The sequence below is a fragment of the Geotrypetes seraphini genome, chromosome 3 (assembly GCF_902459505.1).
Source record: "Geotrypetes seraphini chromosome 3, aGeoSer1.1, whole genome shotgun sequence".
Classification (NCBI taxonomy): domain Eukaryota; kingdom Metazoa; phylum Chordata; class Amphibia; order Gymnophiona; family Dermophiidae; genus Geotrypetes; species Geotrypetes seraphini.
The window spans coordinates 56,562,700-56,584,719 of NC_047086.1; the positions used below are offsets into that span (position 1 = coordinate 56,562,700).

The 22,020-nt window shown below is 41.5% G+C and overlaps 1 protein-coding gene across 5 annotated transcripts in view; it reads right to left on the reverse strand.

Moving 5' to 3' along the window:
- ADGRB3 (adhesion G protein-coupled receptor B3) overlaps positions 1-22,020 on the reverse strand; it is a 1,500,610-nt gene that overhangs the window by 100,187 nt on the left and 1,378,403 nt on the right. For 4 of the 5 annotated variants that reach the window (XM_033937354.1, XM_033937350.1, XM_033937351.1 and 1 more), the window contains 2 exons: positions 1,466-1,564; positions 975-1,146 (listed from right to left, as the gene is read on the reverse strand). In XM_033937354.1, the coding sequence (XP_033793245.1) occupies positions 975-1,146; positions 1,466-1,564 (271 nt within the window). The remainder of the gene's footprint in view (positions 1-974; positions 1,147-1,465; positions 1,565-22,020) is intronic. The other variant, XM_033937352.1, reaches the window with a different exon arrangement.

Consider the following 22,020-nt stretch of genomic DNA (forward strand, 5'->3'; position numbering starts at 1 on the left):
TGGGGAAAAACAGAGCAGGAAGTAGCAAACTTGCGAAGCATATGATTTAAGGGTCCAGAGGGGGCAGTCATGAGGTAGGAAAAGGTTTCCCATTACAAACTCTGTGCGTGTTCTTTTGTGGCCTGAAAGGGACCAGATCCTCTATTTTGTTTGCATCTGAACATGTTTCTGTGTGATTTTTATTCTGAACCACAAAATTAAGCATTTTTGTTCACTTATAGACCACGATCTGGCTATGTTTGTGAAGGCTCCTCACTCTACATCTGCTCACACTATCATACTAATTTATTAGAAAAAAAATGGCCAATTCACTGCAAGTTGTAGAAGGCACCATTTCAAATTAGAAGGTTGAAGAAGCTTCTAGCTTAAATGGCAGTTTAGTGAGCAATAAAACTGAAAGTTATGTCTTGTTTTTTTCCAATTCATTTGTTACAAATGACTGTCCCAGAGGTACATGTCTTTTACAGGCTGTTCAATTACCCTTGACATCGTTACCCTTCCATCAAGATATCTAATATTAAACATATCTTCTGACAATTGGATGCTCTACTATTGGGAGATTCACATGAAATGGCGAGACTGTCATATACACTCGTAATACAGCCTGGAATGGTTAGCTGCATTCTAGTGCAGAATAGAAAAGAGATTATAATATGCTTTACAGAATTTCCACACATGAGAAACACAACAAACACACAGAAAAATATCACATTATGCAACTGTTTCTTTCATTCTCCAAAGCGCAGTGATTACGTTTTCAATTTACTACATTCAGAAAACAAACTAAGAAAACATGTTGATGTAAAGAGCTATCTATCATTGATGGGAGAATGAAGAAAGCCAAATATGGGGCATACATGAAAACCATATGAAATCTCATTTCTTGTGCCAGACCTCTAGCTATAAAGCATTGTTAATTTAGAAAAAAAAAAAATAATAGTCATAAGGTATTATATTTGGAAATTATACCTTACCTCCCTTCGAAGAATGCAGTGGACCATGACAATAACAAAGCCTTGCAATGAATCAAATACTGCAAAGAGTATCTGAAATAAGATTGATCTTTTATCTGTCATAGCCAGAACTGCAGACATCCACGTGAGTGCAAGAAGAGGTAAGACAACGCAGGAACTCCAAAGCGAGGCCCTAATCAAAGACAAAAGGTAAAAAGACTTTTTTGTAGTCCTCAGGAAGACACCAAACTTGAAATCATAGTTAAAGACACTAGCTCAATATTTTAATCACATCACCAAAAATTCCGTTGCTTTACTTTTAATGCAACATTTTTGGTAAAATAAGCTACCATATATGAGCATATATACGGTATGTATATATATAAATATTTAAACATATTTTTGTGCTCATAATATTAGCATACACAAAGTTTGTCATAGTTTTTTTTTTAATTTTTGCGCATGCAATTTTTAAAATTTGTAACAAGAAGATGTAAATGATTAAGACTAACATGGCATTACTGGCGGTGGTGGCTGACAAAGCTGTTGTTGAAACTACTCCACACTTGGCACATTTGAGCGTCAACCCGCTATGAGGCTCACTCATCTGACTGCAAACAAACAGAACACCCACAAAAAGAACAAGATATTGAAATTTCACCATGGACATAGTATTTTTTTTTAAATCTTTTTAAATAAGATCTCATGCAAAGAAGCATCTTTATTAAAAATGAACGTGTTTTAATGTTCCCAAAATGAAAACTTGTATTTAGTACTGTACTTTGTGTACTAACATTAATGGCTTCAAATACGGGGTTTCATTTCATTCAGATTCTCTGTCTCTCTCCTTCGAGATGGAAGGTTTCTGTTTTCTGGATGTTTCATACATTAAGAGGAGAATTCATCAACAGGTGCTAAGTGATTTGATTTTGCAAGTGTTAACTGCGTTGGTGCATGCTAATGATTAGCATGTGCTAAACGCTAAAACACCCAGAGGAATATAATGGGCATCTTAGCGCATGCTAAATCACTCAGTGCCCATTGATAAATTCCCACTATGGGGCCCTTTTACTAAAGAGCATTAAGCACTTACCTGAGGGTACCAAAATTTGGGCGCAATGCTGAGATGCGTACAACTTAATTAGTTAGCGAGCCAGTTACTGTCAATAATTGGAAGCTATCAACTATGTTAATTGGCACAAATTTGGATTTGTGCTTGTATCTGCCAGCATGCCATTCTATAATAATGGGCACCTAAGGGCCTCTTTTACAAAGGCGTGCTAAGCGTTTTAGTGCAGATTTAGCACATGCAGAATCAACGCGTGAGCTAACCGCTAATGTGTCCATAGGATAACATGCACACGTTAGCATTTAGTGTGTGTTTAGCACGTGATAATATTTAGCACGCGCTAAAAAGCATAGCGCACCTTTGTAAAAGAGGGGGTAAATCCCATAGCATGCAACCCAAAAAGGGGTATGGCCATAGAAGAGGCATAGTCACTAGTGCATTAGACTCTATTGCCACCCATTATGTTGGTGATAGGGGCTCATTTTACCACTACAATATAAATGGCATTAGCGTTCAGGAAAACAACTGCATACTAAGGCCCAGTGGCGTGTGGTCAAGGCTTTCAAAGGATTCAGTGAAACCCTACTTTTTTTGTTTTACTTTTTGCTTCATGCAGTTTGATTTATTGAATAGGCAGCTTGCTCAACCAATCAGGCTGTATCAAGCAAAAAAGAAAGAAACCAACAAAAAAGCATGGCTCTAGAGCTGGGGATTCACCCACCCCCTGAAGGCCCTGAAAGTACTGATCTGAATTTGATTGGTTGAGCAGCAAGGGGGATGGGTGAATCTCCTGAAGGCCCTCACTGCGTACTTCTGCTAAGGCCACTTTTTACTGTAGCTTTGTAAAAAAAAACCCTAAATGTAGGTGCATTTTCTACCACTTGCGATAGTATTCTGTAAAGAAATAGGCAGTATTTTCCTTTATAGTTATAAAATTACTCTCCTAGCGGTCCTTTAGCTAAGCTGTAGTAAGCACTAATGCGGGCTTACCGCAGCACAAAATGTTTTACCGCATGGCATACTCAGGCTTCTGTGATAATTTTTGCATGTGCGATTGCTATTCACATACTAAAAAAATATTTTTTAGCACTGAGATTGGAGTGGGTCTAAGGGCAAAGAGTGGGCATCTTCTCTAATTGATTAGCTCAGCTACATTGCCGTGTGCTAATCGATTGGCACGTGGTTAGTGTATCACCTACATAATGGGTGGCAACAATCTTACACACTAGCGGTCATGCACTAATGGAAAAATTAGTGTGTGGCCATTAATGGGGGAAATAAAAAAATCATCCATTTTACCCCAGTGTAAAAATTACCTTTATGTATGGGAATGACCTGCATAAGGACACTTTTTACCACAGTTGGTAAAAGGGCCCCTTAGAGAGTTATTCTGTAACAGGGTTCCTAGGTTAAGTGGGCAGGAAGGCCTATATTTGTATTTATCAAATACTTGTGTAAATCCTGTAGAGATACTGCCAACATTGCGGAAATGGCCATTAGAATGACTCAAAAGCAGAGGTAAATGTCTGCTCATAAACCAAACAAGTACACACATTGATTTTGCATATCTTATAAATCAACATTTGTATTTTACAACTCTGCTCATGCTCTCCCTAGATCATTCCCTAGCAATGGCTACAGTAAAAATACCATTCCATTTACTTTTACACTTGCCACAGTTTTAGAAGAGATATTTTGCACATACTGTACATACTGCCATATACACATTAAAATGACGTCATAAAATTACCTACCCCCTTTACTGGTTTCTTTCACTCTCCAGGCTCCTACCTCATTTGTGAGTAGATAAAGAAGTAGGACTCAACTTGTTGATCTCAGGCTGCCACCATTTTGGAATACAGATGTGTTCCAAAATGACATCAGCAGAGCGGGAGATGTCACTTGTCTTTCCACCCATGATGCCTAAGATACTGCATAGGTCCAGAGGCAGGCTGAATGGGACAATGATCTCACAGGGGTTTTTCCCCCAGTGGGGTGGTATTTTACTTTTGAAACAAAATGAAGGAAACAGGGTTTGCTTTTCCTTTCTTTCATTTCATTTTAAAAGTGAAAAATGGCAATTCTATAAATTGGCACCTCAGTCTAGGCACTCCAATGTCATGTGGTTGGCACCAATTCGCAAATGGAATCTTAGTGAAAAGATTTGATTATAGGCTACTAATGTAAGGTTGGCAGTGGTACGCCCATGTGTAGACATGCCCTCTTATGCCATGACAATGGCAAGGGTAGGTGAGGGTGCCAAGTGACATGCCTAGTTTATCGTATTCTATGAACAATCCCTCAGTTTCTATATATGGTGCCCATATGCTTCCCCAACTTTAGCCCTCTTTTACTAAGGTGCACTAACCGATTAGCGCACACTAATCAATTTAGAGCGCGCTAAACGCTAATGCATGCATGTTAGTCTATGGACGCGTTAGCATTTAGCGTGCGCTAATTTGATTACCATGCGCTAATCGATTAATTGGATAATGAGCTCTATACCATCAATAACTGGGTGCTAGCAACTAATTGTTGATGCTAATTGGCATCCATTAAAATCTGCACACACATCTGCCTGCACACTGTTCTATAAGGCAGGGCGCCCAACTCCCATAGCGCATTTCTGAAAAGAGGCATGGCCATGGGAGAGGCATGGGTGTGCTGGGACAGTCCAAAAAGGTGTACGTGCAGTTATGGGATACTGGGTCAGTGCGCCCAATCTGGGTGCCAGCATTTACGCTAGGTTTCAGCAAGCAAATTTCTGGCATTGATGCTAAGCGTTATTCTTTAAAAGGTATGCTCCCTTTGTAGGATATTACTTAATGTAGATTTCCTTTTTTGGTGCCATATTTTGAGCGCTTTTTATAGAATGCCCCCCCCTAGCGTAACTAGGAGACACACCCATGTATTCCCTCTTGCAGTTAGGTGCTATGGTACTTAGGTGCTACCTTACAGAATAGAGCCTAGTGCAGAAAGACACCTAACTGCCATTTTATGATGCATTTGACCCAGCTTATCTAGGGCGGACCTGAGATCAAAGTGGGTGGGCAAAAAAATATCATCTCCTCTCTGTCCCCACCCCACCCCCCCAAAAAAATGAAATAGCAGTGCTGGCAGAGGTCGTCAGACCCTGCCAGCAGAAGATCCCTTCTCTGCCGAAAAAGCTTATATTTTGGGCAGCCACCGGTACTGTTCCTGAGCTTCTGCTGTCAGCTGCAAGCCTCTGTGTATGCTCAGGTTAGCACATGCTTGAAAACTGAGCGTGCGTGGGGACCTGCAGCAAGCAGCAGTGGTGCAGAGACAGTGCTGGCAGCTGCCCTAGATGTAAGTTGGCAGGGAGGAGGTCTTCAGCTGGTGGGACTTGGGGATCCCGAAAAGCCACACTAAAGGAAAAAAAAATGTTGAGTGGGCCTGAGCCCAAAGTGGGTGGTCTCAGGTCCACCCAGGTCTACACTAGGTATCATTTTATAAAATTGTCATCAAAGGAAATGGTATAGCAAATTTTGTTGAAGCCCATCTGTAATAGAAATATGCATGGTAAAGTACTAGCCCAGCCTGAGAGGTTTTTCTTTCTATAATATGCAATAAGAAAAAACTTTTAGAAGTCACATAGTCTGACAGTGATTCAACTGAAAATATTTTTGTGTATATTACAATGGTAAGAAACAGGTTAAGTGGAAAACTAGAGTAGTACGATAAGCTGATATTTCTGTAAAAAGTCACACTGAATTGTGAACGAGTCATATTTTGGTCTTGTTAATTTAGCAGCAACTCTGTTACAAGCGGAGGTGTAACCTAGTGGTTAGTGCAATGGCCTGAGAACCTGGGGAACTGGGTTCAGCTCCTACTGCAGCTTCCTGTGACTCTGGGCAAGTCATTTAACCCTCCATTGCCCAGGTACAAAATAAGTACTTATACATAGTATATTCACCATATAACAGAGAGTCCACTCTGCACAAATCCCAAGGAATCAAAAGAAAAGCAGAGTGATTCAGATTTTTAAACAAACTGCAATTTAATAGCAACCAATGGAACATATACAATGTATCATCTAAACATATATTAGACTCGACATGGGCCGTGTTTCGGCAAATATGCCTGCATCAGGAATCCAAAGTGTAAGTCAATACTTCTGAAGTTAGTCAATGCCCCAAGCCATAGAAAATGGCAGAGAATTGCTGCAAAAGTCACTGTTTTTTTCTTTGCAATCCATCCTCTATAATAAAACCCTAAGCGCGCATGTGCACTTAGGAGGCCGTGATCCCTGACAGCGTGCTGTGTCCTTCCATGGCGTATTCTATTTACAGTGCATGTGCTGGCTTGTGGCAGCTTGCGGCGCGTACAGCGATTTCAGCAGCGGTGGCGATATGACTCCTGCACTGCTGCTGCCGGGACGCCTCTTCTCACCCCCGGACCAGCAAACGCAGCAGCCACGGGGAATTTGCTAGGCTGGCCCACTTCGATAATGCGAGGTGGGCTGCCTAGCAAAAGCTCTGAGGCTGCCTGGGCTAGCGGATGCTGGACAGGGGGAGCAGGGAAAGGAGAAGGGGTACTACTGGACAGGGGAATAAAGTAAGGGGTGCTGCTGGACAGGGGGGGGGAGGTAAAAGGAAGGGAGAAGGCCTACTGCTGGACTGGGGGAGCAGGGAAGAGGTGCTTCTGGACAGGGGGGGAGGTAAAACGAAGGGAGAAGGGCTACTGCTGGAGAGGGGGAGCAGGGAAGAGGTGCTGCTGGACATGGGGAGAGATAAAAGGAAGGGAGAAGGGCTGCTGCTTGACAGGGGGAGCAGGGAAGAGGTGCTGCTGGACATGGGGGAAGGTAAAACGAAGGGATAAGGGCTGCTGCCGGACAGGAGGAGCAGGCAAGGGGTGGTGGTGGACAGCCGAGGAAAGAGAGAGACAGAAAGAAAGAAAGAAAGACAGACAGACAGCGGCCAAAGAGAGAGAAAGAAAGAAAGAAAGACAGACACACACATCTATTCTAGCACCTGTTAATGTAACGGACTTAAAGACTAGTAATATATAAACCCCTTTGACTGCAACCATAAAAAGGTGGAATATCAAGTCACATCCCCTTAAGATACAAAGGACGTGCACAATTTACCTGCATTGAACTGTTTAGTATTTCTCAGAAAATGTGCTCCCCCCAAAAAAACCCCCAACAAAAACCAACATTAAAAAATCATCAATCTGACATTTGTGCAGATAGTGGGAATTAAAAGTTTGTGCTCTTTACGACAAATGTGCAGAACTAAGCCTGTGAGGGACTGAATCTTAACTTCCTCTTTTGGTAGCCTGCTCATGGGAAGGACAATTTTCAAAGCCATTTATTTGGATAAAATGGCTGGGCTGAAATGGTAATTTTCAAGAGATGCTTACGTTTATCTCAATTGAAAAGAGGTTCCTTTGGGCGCGCTAGGATTATTGGAATAAAACAATGCCATCACAGCACTGGGTGCAAAGTAAGTGCATGGGACTTGCAGCTGGTAATTTTCATAGATTTGCTTAGAAAATGTACTGCAATATACAGAGGACTGAATTATCCATATATATTGCAGATAAAAAAGACAATTCAAAACTGTCCCCTTAATATAAAGGTGGAAAAATTCTTACAGCTCTATTTTCATAAGCAAGCCTTTTACTTATTTATTTATTTTTAAACTTTCGATACCATCTAGTTCAGGGATCTCAAAGTCCCTCCTCGAGGGCCGCAATCCAGTCGGGTTTTCAGGACTTCCCCAATGAATATGCATGAGATCTATGTGCATGCACTGCTTTCAATGCATATTCATTGGGGAAATCCTAAAAACCCGACTGGATTGCGGCCCTCAAGGAGGGACTTTGAGACCCCTGATCTAGTTCCTAGCGGTTTACAGTATATCCACATACACAATACTTAAAACAGTAAAAATTAAGTTCACAGTTAATTCTCAATCAAGACAAGTCAGACCCTAAAAAAAAAAGCAAGAACGAACAATTGTGTTTTCAGGAGTTTACTGAAAGTTCCTTTTTCAGCACATTCCCTTAACTGCCCTACCATCAATTTCCATAATTTCACCCCAGCACAACAAAAAGTCATTGCTACATGTGCTACATGCGTTGACGTTTACGAAGGGTATTTACTCTGCACATCTTTTAGTTAAAATAGAAATCAGCTCAGCTATTACTTACTTGTCTATCATTACAGCAAGCCATACAGAAAAATGATATCTAGCATAGGGCTCCTTTTACAAAGGTAATCACTCTGACGCCGATAGGGATTTAATGGGTGTCGGAGTGTATGCTGCGAGGCAGCCACTACCGTGGTTTTTTAAAAGGGGGGGGGATAGTAACATAGTAAATGGCAATAGATGAAGACCTGAACAGTCCATCCAGTCTGCCCATTAGTTACACGCCTCATAAATTCATGATTACATAAAATTCTTGTTTCTTTTTTTTTCCCAATTCTTTATTCATTTTTCAATCTTCCAAGTGTACAATATTACATCAAATTAATCATATATATCACTTGAATTTCTTTTCTAATATCATCTTCAATACATAAATTAAGCCCCTTCTCCATCCTCCCTTTCCACAAATATTATAAACCAAACATATTACATAAAATATATTCAAAAATATTGATTAAACCAATAATATATCTATATATCCCCTTTCCCCATAGTTATAATTATACTTTTCATGTAAAAAGGTGTCTAATCATTACAATATGTTATCAATGGCCCCTAAATCTTTTTAAAATTATTATAATTCCCTTTTTGTATGGCAATTATTCTTTCCATTTTGTATATGTGACATAACGAATTCCACCAGAAAGTGTAATTGAGTCTGGTGTAATCTTTCCAATTTCTGGTGATATGTTGAATGGCAACTCCTGTCATTATTAATAAAAGTTTATTATTACTAGATGAAATTTGACTTTTTATTCTCATGGACGTCCCAAATAGAATTGTATCATACAATAAAGCTGCATGGTTTCTAATAAACAATTAACTTGAGACTAAATTGAATTCCAAAAGGCCATGATATAAGGACAAAAATATATTAAATGATCTAGAGTCCCTGCTTCCAGATTACAGTGCCAGCAACTATTAGACTTAGAGCTATCCAACTTTTGTAATCTAACTGGGGCCCAAAATGCTCTATGCAACAAAAAGAACCAAGTTTGCCTCATAGATGCAGACACTGTACATCTCATTCTCCAAGACCAAATTCTTGTTTCGTTGATATTTCTGGACAATCCACAACGCCACTGGAGGGGCCTGCTGAAAAGACTGCAGACCCAGAAAAAGAGGCAATAGACCAGGCTTCCAAGAACCAAGAGATATCTACAGAGCACACAATGTGTAGCCAGTTCCTGGACACAGGAGTTTAAGAGTTCAAATGCTTTATTTCAAATAAAAACTACACCAACGATCACTGGAGCCATAGATCATAAAGTCCACCCGGTACTGTCCTTAGGTCCCAACCACTGGAGTTGCCGTCGAAGCTCATTCCAGCCTATCCAAACCATCTTGTCGTTTGCAGGATACAGACCGTAATATTTGCCTTGCAACGTCCTCATGTTCCAAGTTTCTGGAGTTCCCCTCAATGCCCTCCCTAGCCCATCCTATTCCAAATTGTCATATTTGGGATACAGACTGTGCAAGTCTGCCAAGTACCGGCCTCAGTTCTTCAGTTTATACCATTCATTTTCTAACGAGAGGTCCTCTGTGCTTATCCCATGCTTTTATGAATTCCATCAATGTTTCCCTTTCTACTGGCTCCCTTGGGAGGGCATTGCAGGCATCCACCACCCTCTGTTAGTGTATTTGCTAATCTGTTCTTGTATTTCACGTACCAGCTCAGATTAAGACAAATACATCCTAAGAGGCACTTAGCTTACAATAAAGTAGTGAATATAGATATACCTATGTCTGGAATACAGCTCAGTCAGGTAGACCTGTACATTTACATTTACAAATATCCTGGACTGTTAAGGGTGAGTCTATAATTGTGCACCTATGTGGAACCTATTCTATAAAGAAAATATATGGCTCTGATTCTATAAAAAGTGTCTACCATTAGGCCTAGATGATCTAAGTGCCTAACTTAATTTTTTAATTAATTAATTTGGCTCTGTTCATAGAATAGCAACATTAAAAAACAATTTTAAAAAAATTGGGGGGGAAGGCATTTAATTTGCTAGGCACCATGAAGGTCTCTACACCGACAGGTGCCTACCTGAAAAGCAAGCGTGATTAGGGATGCAGTTTGGTCATGGATTGCCTTAGGTGCTGGTAGGCCTCAATGTTAGACACTGGTAAATTAAGCCAAGAAAACCCTGGCCTAATATTCTGATGCTTAACATAATGATGCCGATCGGTGCCTAAGTCATGTTAGGTGGTGCTAGATTCTATAAACGGTGCCTAGCGGTTGATTGACAACTGCGCTGAGTGGCACCATGGGCCCATTTTCCTTTATAACATAGCCTACAAAGTGAAATATGTGTTTAAAATTTAGGTGTAGGTATTTATGCCAGCCACAGACCTGGTGCAAGTGCTCATACTTGAATGCCAAAGATAATTTATAATTTATAATATTCTATAAAATTTGCATATAAGTGTAAGCTCTGCCCATGCCCTGCCCAAGAACCACCTATGTACATGTCTATCTATAAAATATGTTCTTTGTAAAATGTGTGTATTTCCAGAATAGAGCTTAGATGGCTTTTCAACACTTATATTACCCCCTAATGCTCAATTCCAGTTAATTTGATCTATTGACCAAAATAGCATACTTGTCTTGCTAGTCCACTTGGATTGTTAGAAATAAAGTTCAAAATGAGTTTGGGTAATTGCTTTTTTATTGAGCCAGCTTTATATCTAATTATACACTCTAGCATTCTACTTTAACCTCTTTATAGCCTTGTTATATTCTTTGACAACCCTAAGGTCACCACGTATTTCACCCCTTTTGGAGCCTCATCAAATACCTCTCTGCTCAATTTTGGTTTTCTATCACCTTTATTTTTCAATCACTCAAACAGTTTCTACTGCAGCTTGGTTTACCATCAGAAACCATCCCCAGTTCATACGTGAGTCTCCTGTGTGGAAAAGAATTAAAGGAATTACTGCAATTTAAGTAGACCACATCAGAGCTCTCCCATGGTGTCATTCCCAAGTTACCTAGTCAAAGAGGTCAATCAATTTATTTGATAGAGCTTTCTCTTGATGTTGCACTCTCCTCTTTGCTTATGCTTTTGTGTAAAAGGACTTTTGCCATCAACTCACTGGAACCACTTCTGTCTCTAGTAAGTGATTTGACACTGAGGCTAGTGATCTTTCTCTTTAGAGGTATCCCAATCGGTCTTAATATGTTGTTCACTTTCACTTTTTCTGTCTTCATCTGAAGCCTCGTTCTTAAATGCTTCACTTCTTGATTAGATTCACTTTCTCATGTACTACCTGACACTATCACACATTTCTAGAAACAGTTAGAGCCATTCCCTATTATTCTCACCCATATACTGATCCCTTGAAAGACAGTGCCACACTTGTCCCCTCTTTTACTAAGGTGCGCTATGCTTTTTAGCATGCGCTAAACACGCACTATACGCTAATGTGTGCATGTTAATCTAAGGACGCGTTGGCGTTTAGCAAGCACGTTGATTTAGTGTGCGATAAACGCGCAATAAAATGCTTAGCGCACCTTAATAAAAGAGGGCCTTGGTCTAATTACATCCTAGAAAACCAATGTAAGCATTAGGCAAAGATGCAGCTGAACAAAAGCTTTGAGGATTACTTCAGCTACAATTCCACTAGATTTGTTTGATGATATAAATAAGCAGTTATGCGTTCACTGGCAGGTGGCAAATTCACATCTTGGGTGTCTCCTGATTTTTGACTGTTATATCAGTAAAATGTTTATATTACAAAACGTCCCATTTTAACAATATTAAAAGGGGTCAGTGGTGATAAGGTAGTACTGACACATATACAGTATTAATGAGAAATTTTATAAAGGAATTTCAAGATGTAAAGACCACTTATTTACTGTATTTATGTCCTTTGTAGCCCATTTATTGACTTGAGGCCCAAATTCTGTAGATGGTGTCCTATGTCGTGAACACAAAGCGGGGCACCTAGCCAATTTGCATGTGCAACTTAATTGTTTAACAAGCCAATCAGTACCAATAATTGGAAATTAAAACCAAATAAATTACACTAATTGGCACACATTAGAAGTTACGTGCAGAACTTTGTAGACACTTCTAGTGCATGAATATCATAAAGGGGTATGGGAGGGGTGGAGTATGGGTGGACCATGGGCATTCCTAAAAGTCTGGTGCACTGTTATAGAATATGCCTGATTCACACACAACTTGGGCGCAGGTATTTAGGCCTGGTTTTCCTTAGCCTAAATGGGTGCAACGAAATGTTATACTTCATATGGCCGCTAAGCACAATTCTATATATATAATAAGAATATAAGAATAGCTGTTCTGGGTCAGGCCAATGGTCCATCTAGTCACAGTGGCCAAATCAGGTCACAAGTACCTGGCAAAACCCCAAATAGTGAAAGGTCACTTGGACACAGAAAGTCAGAGGCGTGAAGAAAGTACAATAGGTTTATTTACAGCATGCCGGACTCTTGCGCAGTGAGCAGCCTGCTTACAAGAGTGCCAGAAACAGGAAATGCACGGATTTTTATGCCCTTTTCACAAACTAATATATGCAAAATCTACAACTTCTCATTTGTTACTTCTATAACTTTTCTACAATTATTATTGGTCCTAAGCCAGCACTTGCAATAGGTTCATTTACCTGCTTATCTAAGCCTTGCAGTTCTAACTGTTACATGTTCAGGAGGGCAGGGTACATCATGGCTCAAACTCTTATCTAGTTAGCTTACAATGTGGTAAGGCAGGGACATACATTTCAAGCAGATGATGTCAGCAGATTGTACACTGTTTCCAGCTATGTAGGCCAGAGCAGTATTTCAAACAACAGTTAACCATTTCATGACCCTACAATAGTAGCAACATTCCATACTACCGATCCCAGGGCAGGCAGTGGCTTCCCCTATGTCTGTCTCAATAGCAGACTATGAACTTTTCCTGCAGGAACTTGTCTAAATCTTTTTTTTTAAACTCCAGGTTGCTCTATAGCCTGGCATCTCTTCCCTTTGTCCCCAACACGGCCCAATGTCTCCCTCCCTCCCCCAACCCCTACCAATTTTTTAGGCGACATATGTAGAATTTGGGCCTTAGCAGTTAATAATAAATATGGAAAAATACATAATTTAAAAACAAACAAATGCAACAACATATTAGATTGAATATCAATTTTCCACTCTACCCCCCTTTCTCATCAAGCACATGCTTGTACTATACAAAAAAAATGTGATTTGAGCCTTCTCTTAAATTCATATATTGATGATAAAAGGTGCAAAATGCTGGGCAATTTGTGCCATGGACGAGGGCCAGGATGAAAAGGCCTGTATATTCTCAAAAGCACATGTGGTGCCAATTAGGCAAGAACCACATGTAGGTGTGTTCAAGGTGGAGTCATGATTTATGTGCATATAGGAATATTTCAAAATGGACAGCCATGTGCTTGGAACATCCACATAGAGAATGACATGGGGACAAATTTTTCCCCGTCCCCTCAGGAACTCATTTTCCCATCCCAGCAAGTTTTTTTCCTGTCCCTGCCCCATTCCTGCAAGCTCTGTCCCCATCTGCACAAGCCTCAAACACTTTAACATCATAAGTGCTCGAGGCTTGTGCAGTTAAGGCTGAGCTTACAGGAATGGGGTAGGGACAGGGACAAAATTCATGGGGATGGGAGGGGAAAATTGAGTTCCTGCGGGGATGGGGAAAAATTTGTCCCAGTGTCATTCTCTACATCCACATACTGATGTGGCAGAAAAGGGACATCAAACACAGCAGTATGTACAAATAGCTAGAGGGTGTTTGGGGGGCGGAACTAGGGAGGGCTCAAAATCAGGACATCCAACAGCAGCTCTGAAGGGGAAGAAATGTCAACGTCTGAAAAAAGAACATACTTATTTCAGGAACGTCTAGGCTACAGGAAGGTGCTCCTACTGAGCAGCTGTCCAGTGGAGGGATTAAAGCAGGACACCAGTGGTTGCTGTCCCCCTTCCTCTCCCCCAAAAGTGAAACTGAAAGGGGATACCAAATTTAGGCATTATGGGTATTCTTAACAAAGCAGAAAGAAGTCTGAGGAGTAGCCTAGTGTTTAGTGTAGTAGACAGTAAGCTAATGGATCCAAGTTGAAATCACACTTTAACTCTTACTTTTTTAATTGTAAGCCCTCCAAGAAGGGAAAAATACTTACTGTACTTTAACACATAAACCACCTGCAAGCCTGAAGGCTATTGAAGTAGTGTAAACTCAAGTATAGTAGGTATTTTTCTGTTCCTGGAGGGCTTGCAATTACAAAATAAAAGAGTTAAAGTGGGATTTGAACCTGGCCCCCTTGGTTTACAATCCACTGCACGACCCACTAGGCTGCCCCTCTGTTCTGTGGCCATTTTCTAAGAATGCTGCCATACAGACATCCATGTCTCTTGTCTTCCCTCATAATTTGGATGTTCCAGTTGATACAATGGCTGTTCATGGTGGATGTCTCCAGAACACGGACATCCATCTCGCATATTTTTGAACAGAAAATCTTGATGTATTTCCTGTCCAAAACTACATGTGAGATAGAGGTCCATTTGGGACATTCGGATGTAGATGCCCCTATTCTGACTTGGATGTCCTATTGAAAATGCCCCTCCATGTGTCTTTATAAAATTACCCCATTTATGGTGATATTTGGCTAAATAGGTCAATCTTGTGGAGGTAAAATTTGTAACAGGGCACCATGGGTAGGTATTTACACAGGTACCTACCTAGGCGCTATTTTATAAAGGATGGCAGGCACATACTCGTCTTTATAAAATACTAGCATGTGTGACGGAAAGCATGTCTCAAATGCAAGGAATACACTTCCTCTAGAACAGATATAAATGAAGAAATGAACATAAAACAGATATATACATAAAGCTAGGTATTTCATAATCTACATGTGTACTTACCAAACCCAGCCAAACTTCACCCAACTCCACCCTATGTGTGTGCAATCATGTCATTATGGTGTATGCTTTTCTGATATCACATCTTTATAAGAGGTCATTCTTATGCTTGTGTGGCCACATGACTTTATAAAATTACCTCCTTAAATAGCCTACTCTAAAATGGATGCTCCTGCCACACATGCCACCATTTATAAAACCTGGGCCTCAAGGCTCAGTATTTAAAGGGATCAGCCAGCATCGAAAGTTAAATTCAGAGCCCTAAGGCACAGGTTCTATAAATTGTGGCGTGTGTGGCAGGAGTATCCATTTTACAGTTATAAATATTGTAGCGTGGCTGTCCCTTAAGGTAAAGCAGGGACTGGCACACAACCACAAAATAGCCCCGGTGTGCTTCCTCAAACGGGAGGAAGTCCCTGTGATGGAGAGCTTACCTTGTGGATAATGAACAGAATGGCACCACACAGGTAAGTATCAAAAAGAATGAACTTAAATTTATTTGTCATTCAGTCAGGGCCAGATAGAATACAAGAAAAGCAAAAGTCCAAAAATAACAGCAAAAATAACTGGAAGCAAAATAATGTTGCACTCATCAGCCTGGTCTGATTAATACTCAAAGTGTTCAACTTATGTCCCAGGTAAGTCCTACTTCATTGTGGCAGCAATAGAACAAAACTCAATTCAGTCCCCAGTAGTCTTTAATTCAAACAAACAAAAACAAACAAACCTCATCCCTTTGCAATGTTGCAGATCTTCCCTTCTCCCCAGAGTTCAGGAGCAGAAGGTTGGTGGATTTGCCAAATTGGCTCCTTGTTAAGACAAAGAACAAAATTAACCCTCAAATCCCATCACATAGATGTTGGGCAGATCCTGCCCCAACCTTCAAGGTTTTTCCAACTCTCAGAAGGACATTGCTAGTGCTGCCTCAATGCAGCCAAGCCTCAGCTTGCAGCAGCCATCTTGGCACAAAAAAAAACAAACTTTCAAACATCCAGAATAAATTACTAGCAAACTTCCTTCTTCTAGCAAAAACAGTAAATTCACTTCTTCAGCAGTGACTTTTTCCAAAACACAACAGCAGCAAAATAATTGTCCCAGCAGCAAAACAGCCAAACTCTAAAAAATCTAGAAAAAGAAAACTTTTCAAAAACAAAGCACACAATCCAATTAGCTTACTTCCATTTCCTCAGGAAGCACAAACTCTGGCAGAGCACTCCAGTCCATCTCCTCAGGTTCCTGGTTTATCTGGACTTCTTCTTCTGTCTCTGGGTTCAGCATTTCCACGTCTGTTGCTCTTGAAGAGGTGGAGGCTCTTTCAACATGAAAGCTTTCCCTGGGCTGCTGCCTTCTCTGAGATGCTCTCTAAATGATGGAGAGCTGCAGTGCTATGCCCAGCCCTACGTGGGGGAAGGGCTTTCTGCAGCTGAGGCTGCCTTCCAACCTGTTTGGTCAGCAATTTCAAAGATGGAGGTTTTAAAGGGACCAAACCGGTTTTCTCAGGGCTATGCATAACGTGACCATTTATTTTTTTCATCAAAAGGGGACATCTATTAATTGTCAGTCCCGCCCCCAATCCCACCCTAGCCCCGCCCCAATCCCACTCTAGCCCTGCCCAGACCCTACCCTAGCCCCGCCCCCAATTTCTTCCATTCATTTTTCATGTACATATAATATCTTCATATTAATTCATAACGGTAACCTTAAAATTAAAAAAAACTGCAAAGCACACTATACGCAGAGAAAATGTTAATTATCATTTATATTTGGGGGGTTTTCAAAGATGTCAAGGCAAATGACTTTAAAATATGCAATGTCACTTCAGTAACTATAGAAAAATAGACAAATATAGTGCAAAATATAGACAGCAGATATAAATTCTCAAAACTGACATGTTTTGATCACTAAATTGAAAATAAAATCATTTTTCCTACCTTTGCTGTCTGGTGATTTCATGAGTCTCTGGTTGCGTTTCCTTCTGACTGTGTATCCTTTCTTTCATTTCTTTCTTTCTGCACTCAGGCCCAACAATTGTCCCTTTCTGTTCCCTCCCTCCTTCCTTCCTATCTCCTTAGTGCTCCCAGTGCCTACTTCCCATGTCCATAGTGCCCTCCAGTGCCTCTGTCCTGTGTCCTTAGTGCCCCTAGTGTCTGTCCTGTGTCCTTAGAGCCCCCAGTGCCTCCTTCCCATGTCCATAGTGCCCCCAGTGCCTCTGTCCTGTGTCTTTATTGCCCTAGTGCCTCCTTCTCTTGTCCATAGTGTCCCCAGTGCCTGTCCTATGTCCATAGTGCCCCCAGTGCCTATCCTGTGTCCTTAGTGCACCTAGTGCCTCCTTCCCATGTCCATAATGCCTCTGTCCTGTGTCCCTAGTGCCCCCAGTGCCTCCTTCCTATGTCTTCCCTTGCCTTTGTCCCTCCCCCAAAGCCAGCCTGCCTGCCTACCTACCTCCTTCCCTCCCTCCAGTGCCTGATTCCAACCCCCCCATCCAACCCCCCCCCCGGATTCAACACCCTCCCCCCCGCAGATTCAAACCCCCCACCCGCCTGTCCGTTCGTGTACCGCCGCTGCCTGCCAGTCTGCCTCCCTGCCGCACCAATTCAAACCCTGGGCCGCCACCACAGCTTCTTGTCTTCTTCCCGACGTCAATTTTGACGTCAGAGAGGAAGTTCGGGCCAGCCAGGCAGCGATTGACGTTGGGAAGAAGGCAAAGATGCAGCGGCGGTGGCCCAGGGTTTGAATCGGTGTGGCAGGGAGGGAAAGTGATCGCCCGTCCTGGTGTCCCTGCGCACAGCTTCGGGATGCTGTCCCTGAAAACAGGACATTTCGGTGTCCCAAAGCGGTGGGTTGGGACAACGGGAGGTTCGGTCCGAAAACGGGACTGTCCCATTGAAAACGGGATGTATGGTCACCTTAGCTATGCACTAAGTCCTGCCTGAACTCAGCCTGAGCTTTCTGGTCCTGTTCCTGCACTGCAGGGACATTCTGGTCAGCTCTAACCAGTTTCACCGGGCGATTTCTGGGGCTCTTAACTGGCACAAGGCTGGAACGGGAGTCGGGCTTGTGACAATATTGAAAATTTCAGTAGAGGAAAATTATCGCTGACTTTTACAAAGGAGAGGTTTCTATCATGGGCTGGTGAGGTAAATACTTTGACTCTCATAGAATTCCTATGAGCATCGGAGCATTTACATTGTCGGCCCACAGTGGAAACCTCTAGCCTTTGTAAAAGGAGCTCTATATGTGCAGACACTTATATGTATATGTCTACCATATTGGAAACTTATAGGTATGAATGCTTCTAATTATTTACAGAGGTTGTAATCTTTATTTAGCTTTAATTTGGAGGGTGAAATAGATAACACAGGATTAAGAAGCATAGCACATTTGGGGGGATTCATCAAAGGGCGTTTTTAGCAGTTAACGTGTGCTAATACGCTTATCACTCTTTGATGAATCCCCCCCTTAATGCATTTCTGAATTGGGGAATACATGTGTAGTTTCTGGTTCCATCTAAACCACACCCAAACCATCCCCCTTCTAATCTACACATACAAGCTAGTTCTATAAATAACGCTAAAAATTGAGCATGGAAATTTTGGTGCTCACCCAATTTTCATGCATAATTTAATTGAATAATAAGCCAATTACCGCTGATATTTGGGTGCTAATAATTATTAGCATCAATTGGCATCAAACGGGCTGATGAGGACCAGTCAGCACGGTTTTAGCAAAGGCAGATCGTGTTTGACGAACTTGCTGCACTTCTTTGAGGGAGTAAACAGACAGATAGACAAGGGCGGTTCAGTCGACACTGTATATCTGGATTTTCAGAAGGTGTTTAACAAGGTTCCGCATGAACGATTAATTCGGAAAATTGCAAGCCATGGAATTGAGGGTGAAATACTCACGTGGATTAAAAACTGGCTGGAGCATAGGAAACAGAGAGTGGGGGTAAATGGACAATACTCGGACTGGAAGAGCATCACCAGTGGGGTGTCGCAGGGCTCGGTGCTTGGACCTGTGCTCTTTAACATCTTTATAAATGATCTGGACATAGTTTATGACGAGCGAGGTGGTTAAATTTGCGGATGATACGAAGTTATTCAGAGTAGTAAAGATGCAGGGGGATTGCAAAGATCTGCAACGTGACATAATCAAGCTCGAGGAATGGGCATCAACATGGCAGATGAGGTTCAATGTGGATAAGTGTAAAGTGATGCATGTCGGTAACAAAAATCTCATGCACGAATACAGGATGTCCGGGGTGGTACTTGGAGAGACCTCCCAGGAAAGAGACTTGGGAGTTCTGATCGACAAGTCGATGAAGCCGTTCACACAATGTGCGGCGGCAGCAAAAAGGGCAAACAGAATGCTAGGAATGATAAAGAAGGGGATCATGAACAGATCAGAGAAGGTTATCATGCCACTTTACTAGGCCATGGTACGCCCTCACCTGGAATACTGCATCCAGCACTGGTCGCTGTACCTGAAGAAGGACACGGTACTACTCGAAAGGGTCCAGAGAAGAGCGACTAAGATGATTAAGGGGCTGGAGGAGCTGCCGTACAGTGAAAGATTAGAGAAACTGGGCCTCTTCTCTCTCGAACAGAGGAGATTGAGAGGGGACATGATCGAAACATGCAAGGTACTGAAGGGTATAGACTTAGTAGATAAGGACAGGTTGTTCACCCTCTCCAAGGTAGGGAGAACAAGAGGGCACTCTCTAAAGTTGAAAGGGGATAGATTCTGTACAAACGTAAGGAAGTTCTTCTACACCCAGAGAGTGGTAGAAAGCTGGAACGCCCTTCCAGAAGCTATTATAGGGGAAAACACCCTCCAAGGATTCAAGACAAAGTTAGACAAGTTTCTGTTGAACAAGAACATGCACTGGTAGTGCTAGTCTCGGTTAGGGTACTGATCTTAGACCAGAGGGCCGCCAAGTGAGCGGACTGCTGGGCATGATGGACCACTGGTCTGACTCAGCAGTGGCAATTCTTATGTTCTTAATTAAATTTTACTTGCACATTCTTAGGCACTGGAATTTGTGAGTAAAATATACACGTGGTTCCAAAAAGATGGCTTAGCCATGGAAGGGCTGGAATGGCAGCCCCAGGCAGAAAAATTAATATCATAGCCCATACAACAACCACATGTAAGACCCACAACGTGGTTTATGTAATATTATGCCCCTGCCTTTTGATGTATGTGGGCAGAACAAGCCGCCAGATGAACATCAGATTAAATGAACATAAATCTAGAATTGTCAATAAAGTAATGGAGGCTCCCTTAGTTGAACATTGGAAATCCCTTGGGCATGACAGCACGGATATCAAATGGCGTATTATAGCACATATAAGAACAGGGTGGGAGGGTGGAAACTATAAACGTATACTAAATTGGTTAGAACAGAAGTGGATCTTTAAGTTAAACACAGTGACGCCAGGAGGTTTAAACCAGGAAGTGGAGTGGAATACTTTACTATAATGCGTCTTCCTTGATTCACTAGTCGAGAGATGATGTCATAAAGTGGGGGTGGTACTTAAATGGAGAAAAAAGACGCCGCGGCCATCTTTGGTAGATCAAACAAATGTTGGATATCGGGATGGTTTTTTGAAAATAAAAAAAGGGTGAGCATATGGTTGTAGAGTTTCTTACTGTATGATCCCCTTAAGGGATATTAATGTTGATATAGGATATAGGGGAACTAAAATGTCTTCTTTCATTTCCATAGGGGTCTGTATCTTGAAAAAGCCTTTATGGCGAAACATGTTGATGTGACATACCCCGACCCGATCTTATTAAAGAGATGAAAATCCGTTAAGATAAGTTAAATTTTTATAACTATTTATATTGAGCACTTTATATATATAAAAAATTTTCAACAAATTGACATAATACATATAGAAACATATGGGCAAATGAAGAGGCTACAGCCATAGCCAAAAAGGTGTTGTGTATCGCTAAAAATATCAGCGAACAAACAATGGCATGTCTGAAGCCCTAAAGAAGTGGTAAAAGTGAAAAACAGTGTTCATTAGTCTATTGGACACATGATTTCTAAATATGGACTAATGTAAAGGAGATGACTGGATTTTTACTTAGCCATGGAAGAGGCATGTCCAGTCTTTAGTAGCTTGGTTAATTGCATATTGAATACCGACAGATGCTTTGTAGTGAAGATAAAGATTTTGATTAATTCTTGATTCTGATTTGGCTGTTTGTCTGGTAGGATAAGAAAGATAGGGGAGGAGTGGCCTAGTGGTTATAACTGCTGCCTTAGCACCCTGTGACCCTGGGCAATATCTTCCTACTTGGGGCCATGACACTATCCAATGCTTCTTGGCTTCCATCCCTACCAGAACACCAGGCCTCAGTCACACATGCAGAAAACAGATAAACCTTCCTCAAATACAGGCCAACAAGCTAAAAGTACTAAAGCACAAAAATGAAACCCTAAGATGTCAGATTAAGCATGCAGTACAACAGAGAAATAGAAAAAAATGGATTTCTTCCTGAACAGTGCAAAATATAAAGACAACCGACATATTTCAATCACCAAACTGTTGTCTAGTGATTTTATTTTTCTGATCATCTTGTTCCCAATCTCTAGTTGCACTTCCCCCTGTGCTCTTAACTCTGCTTCCATGTCCTCCTAATTCATTTGCTGTTTCTTTCCTCTCCTTCTTCGCTTTTTGCCCTCATCCATTTTTGGCACTTTCTCATATTCAGATTCCTTCAATTTTTCTGCCTCCCCTCCATCCATATGCACCATCTCCTCCCTCTCTTCTCTTTGCTTCCCCTCCATCCATGTGCACTCTCTCTTCCCTCTCTCCTCTTTCCCTCCATCCATATGTACTTTCTGCTCCCTCTTTCCTCGTCCCTTCCCCTCCATACATGTGCACTCTCTGCTCCCTC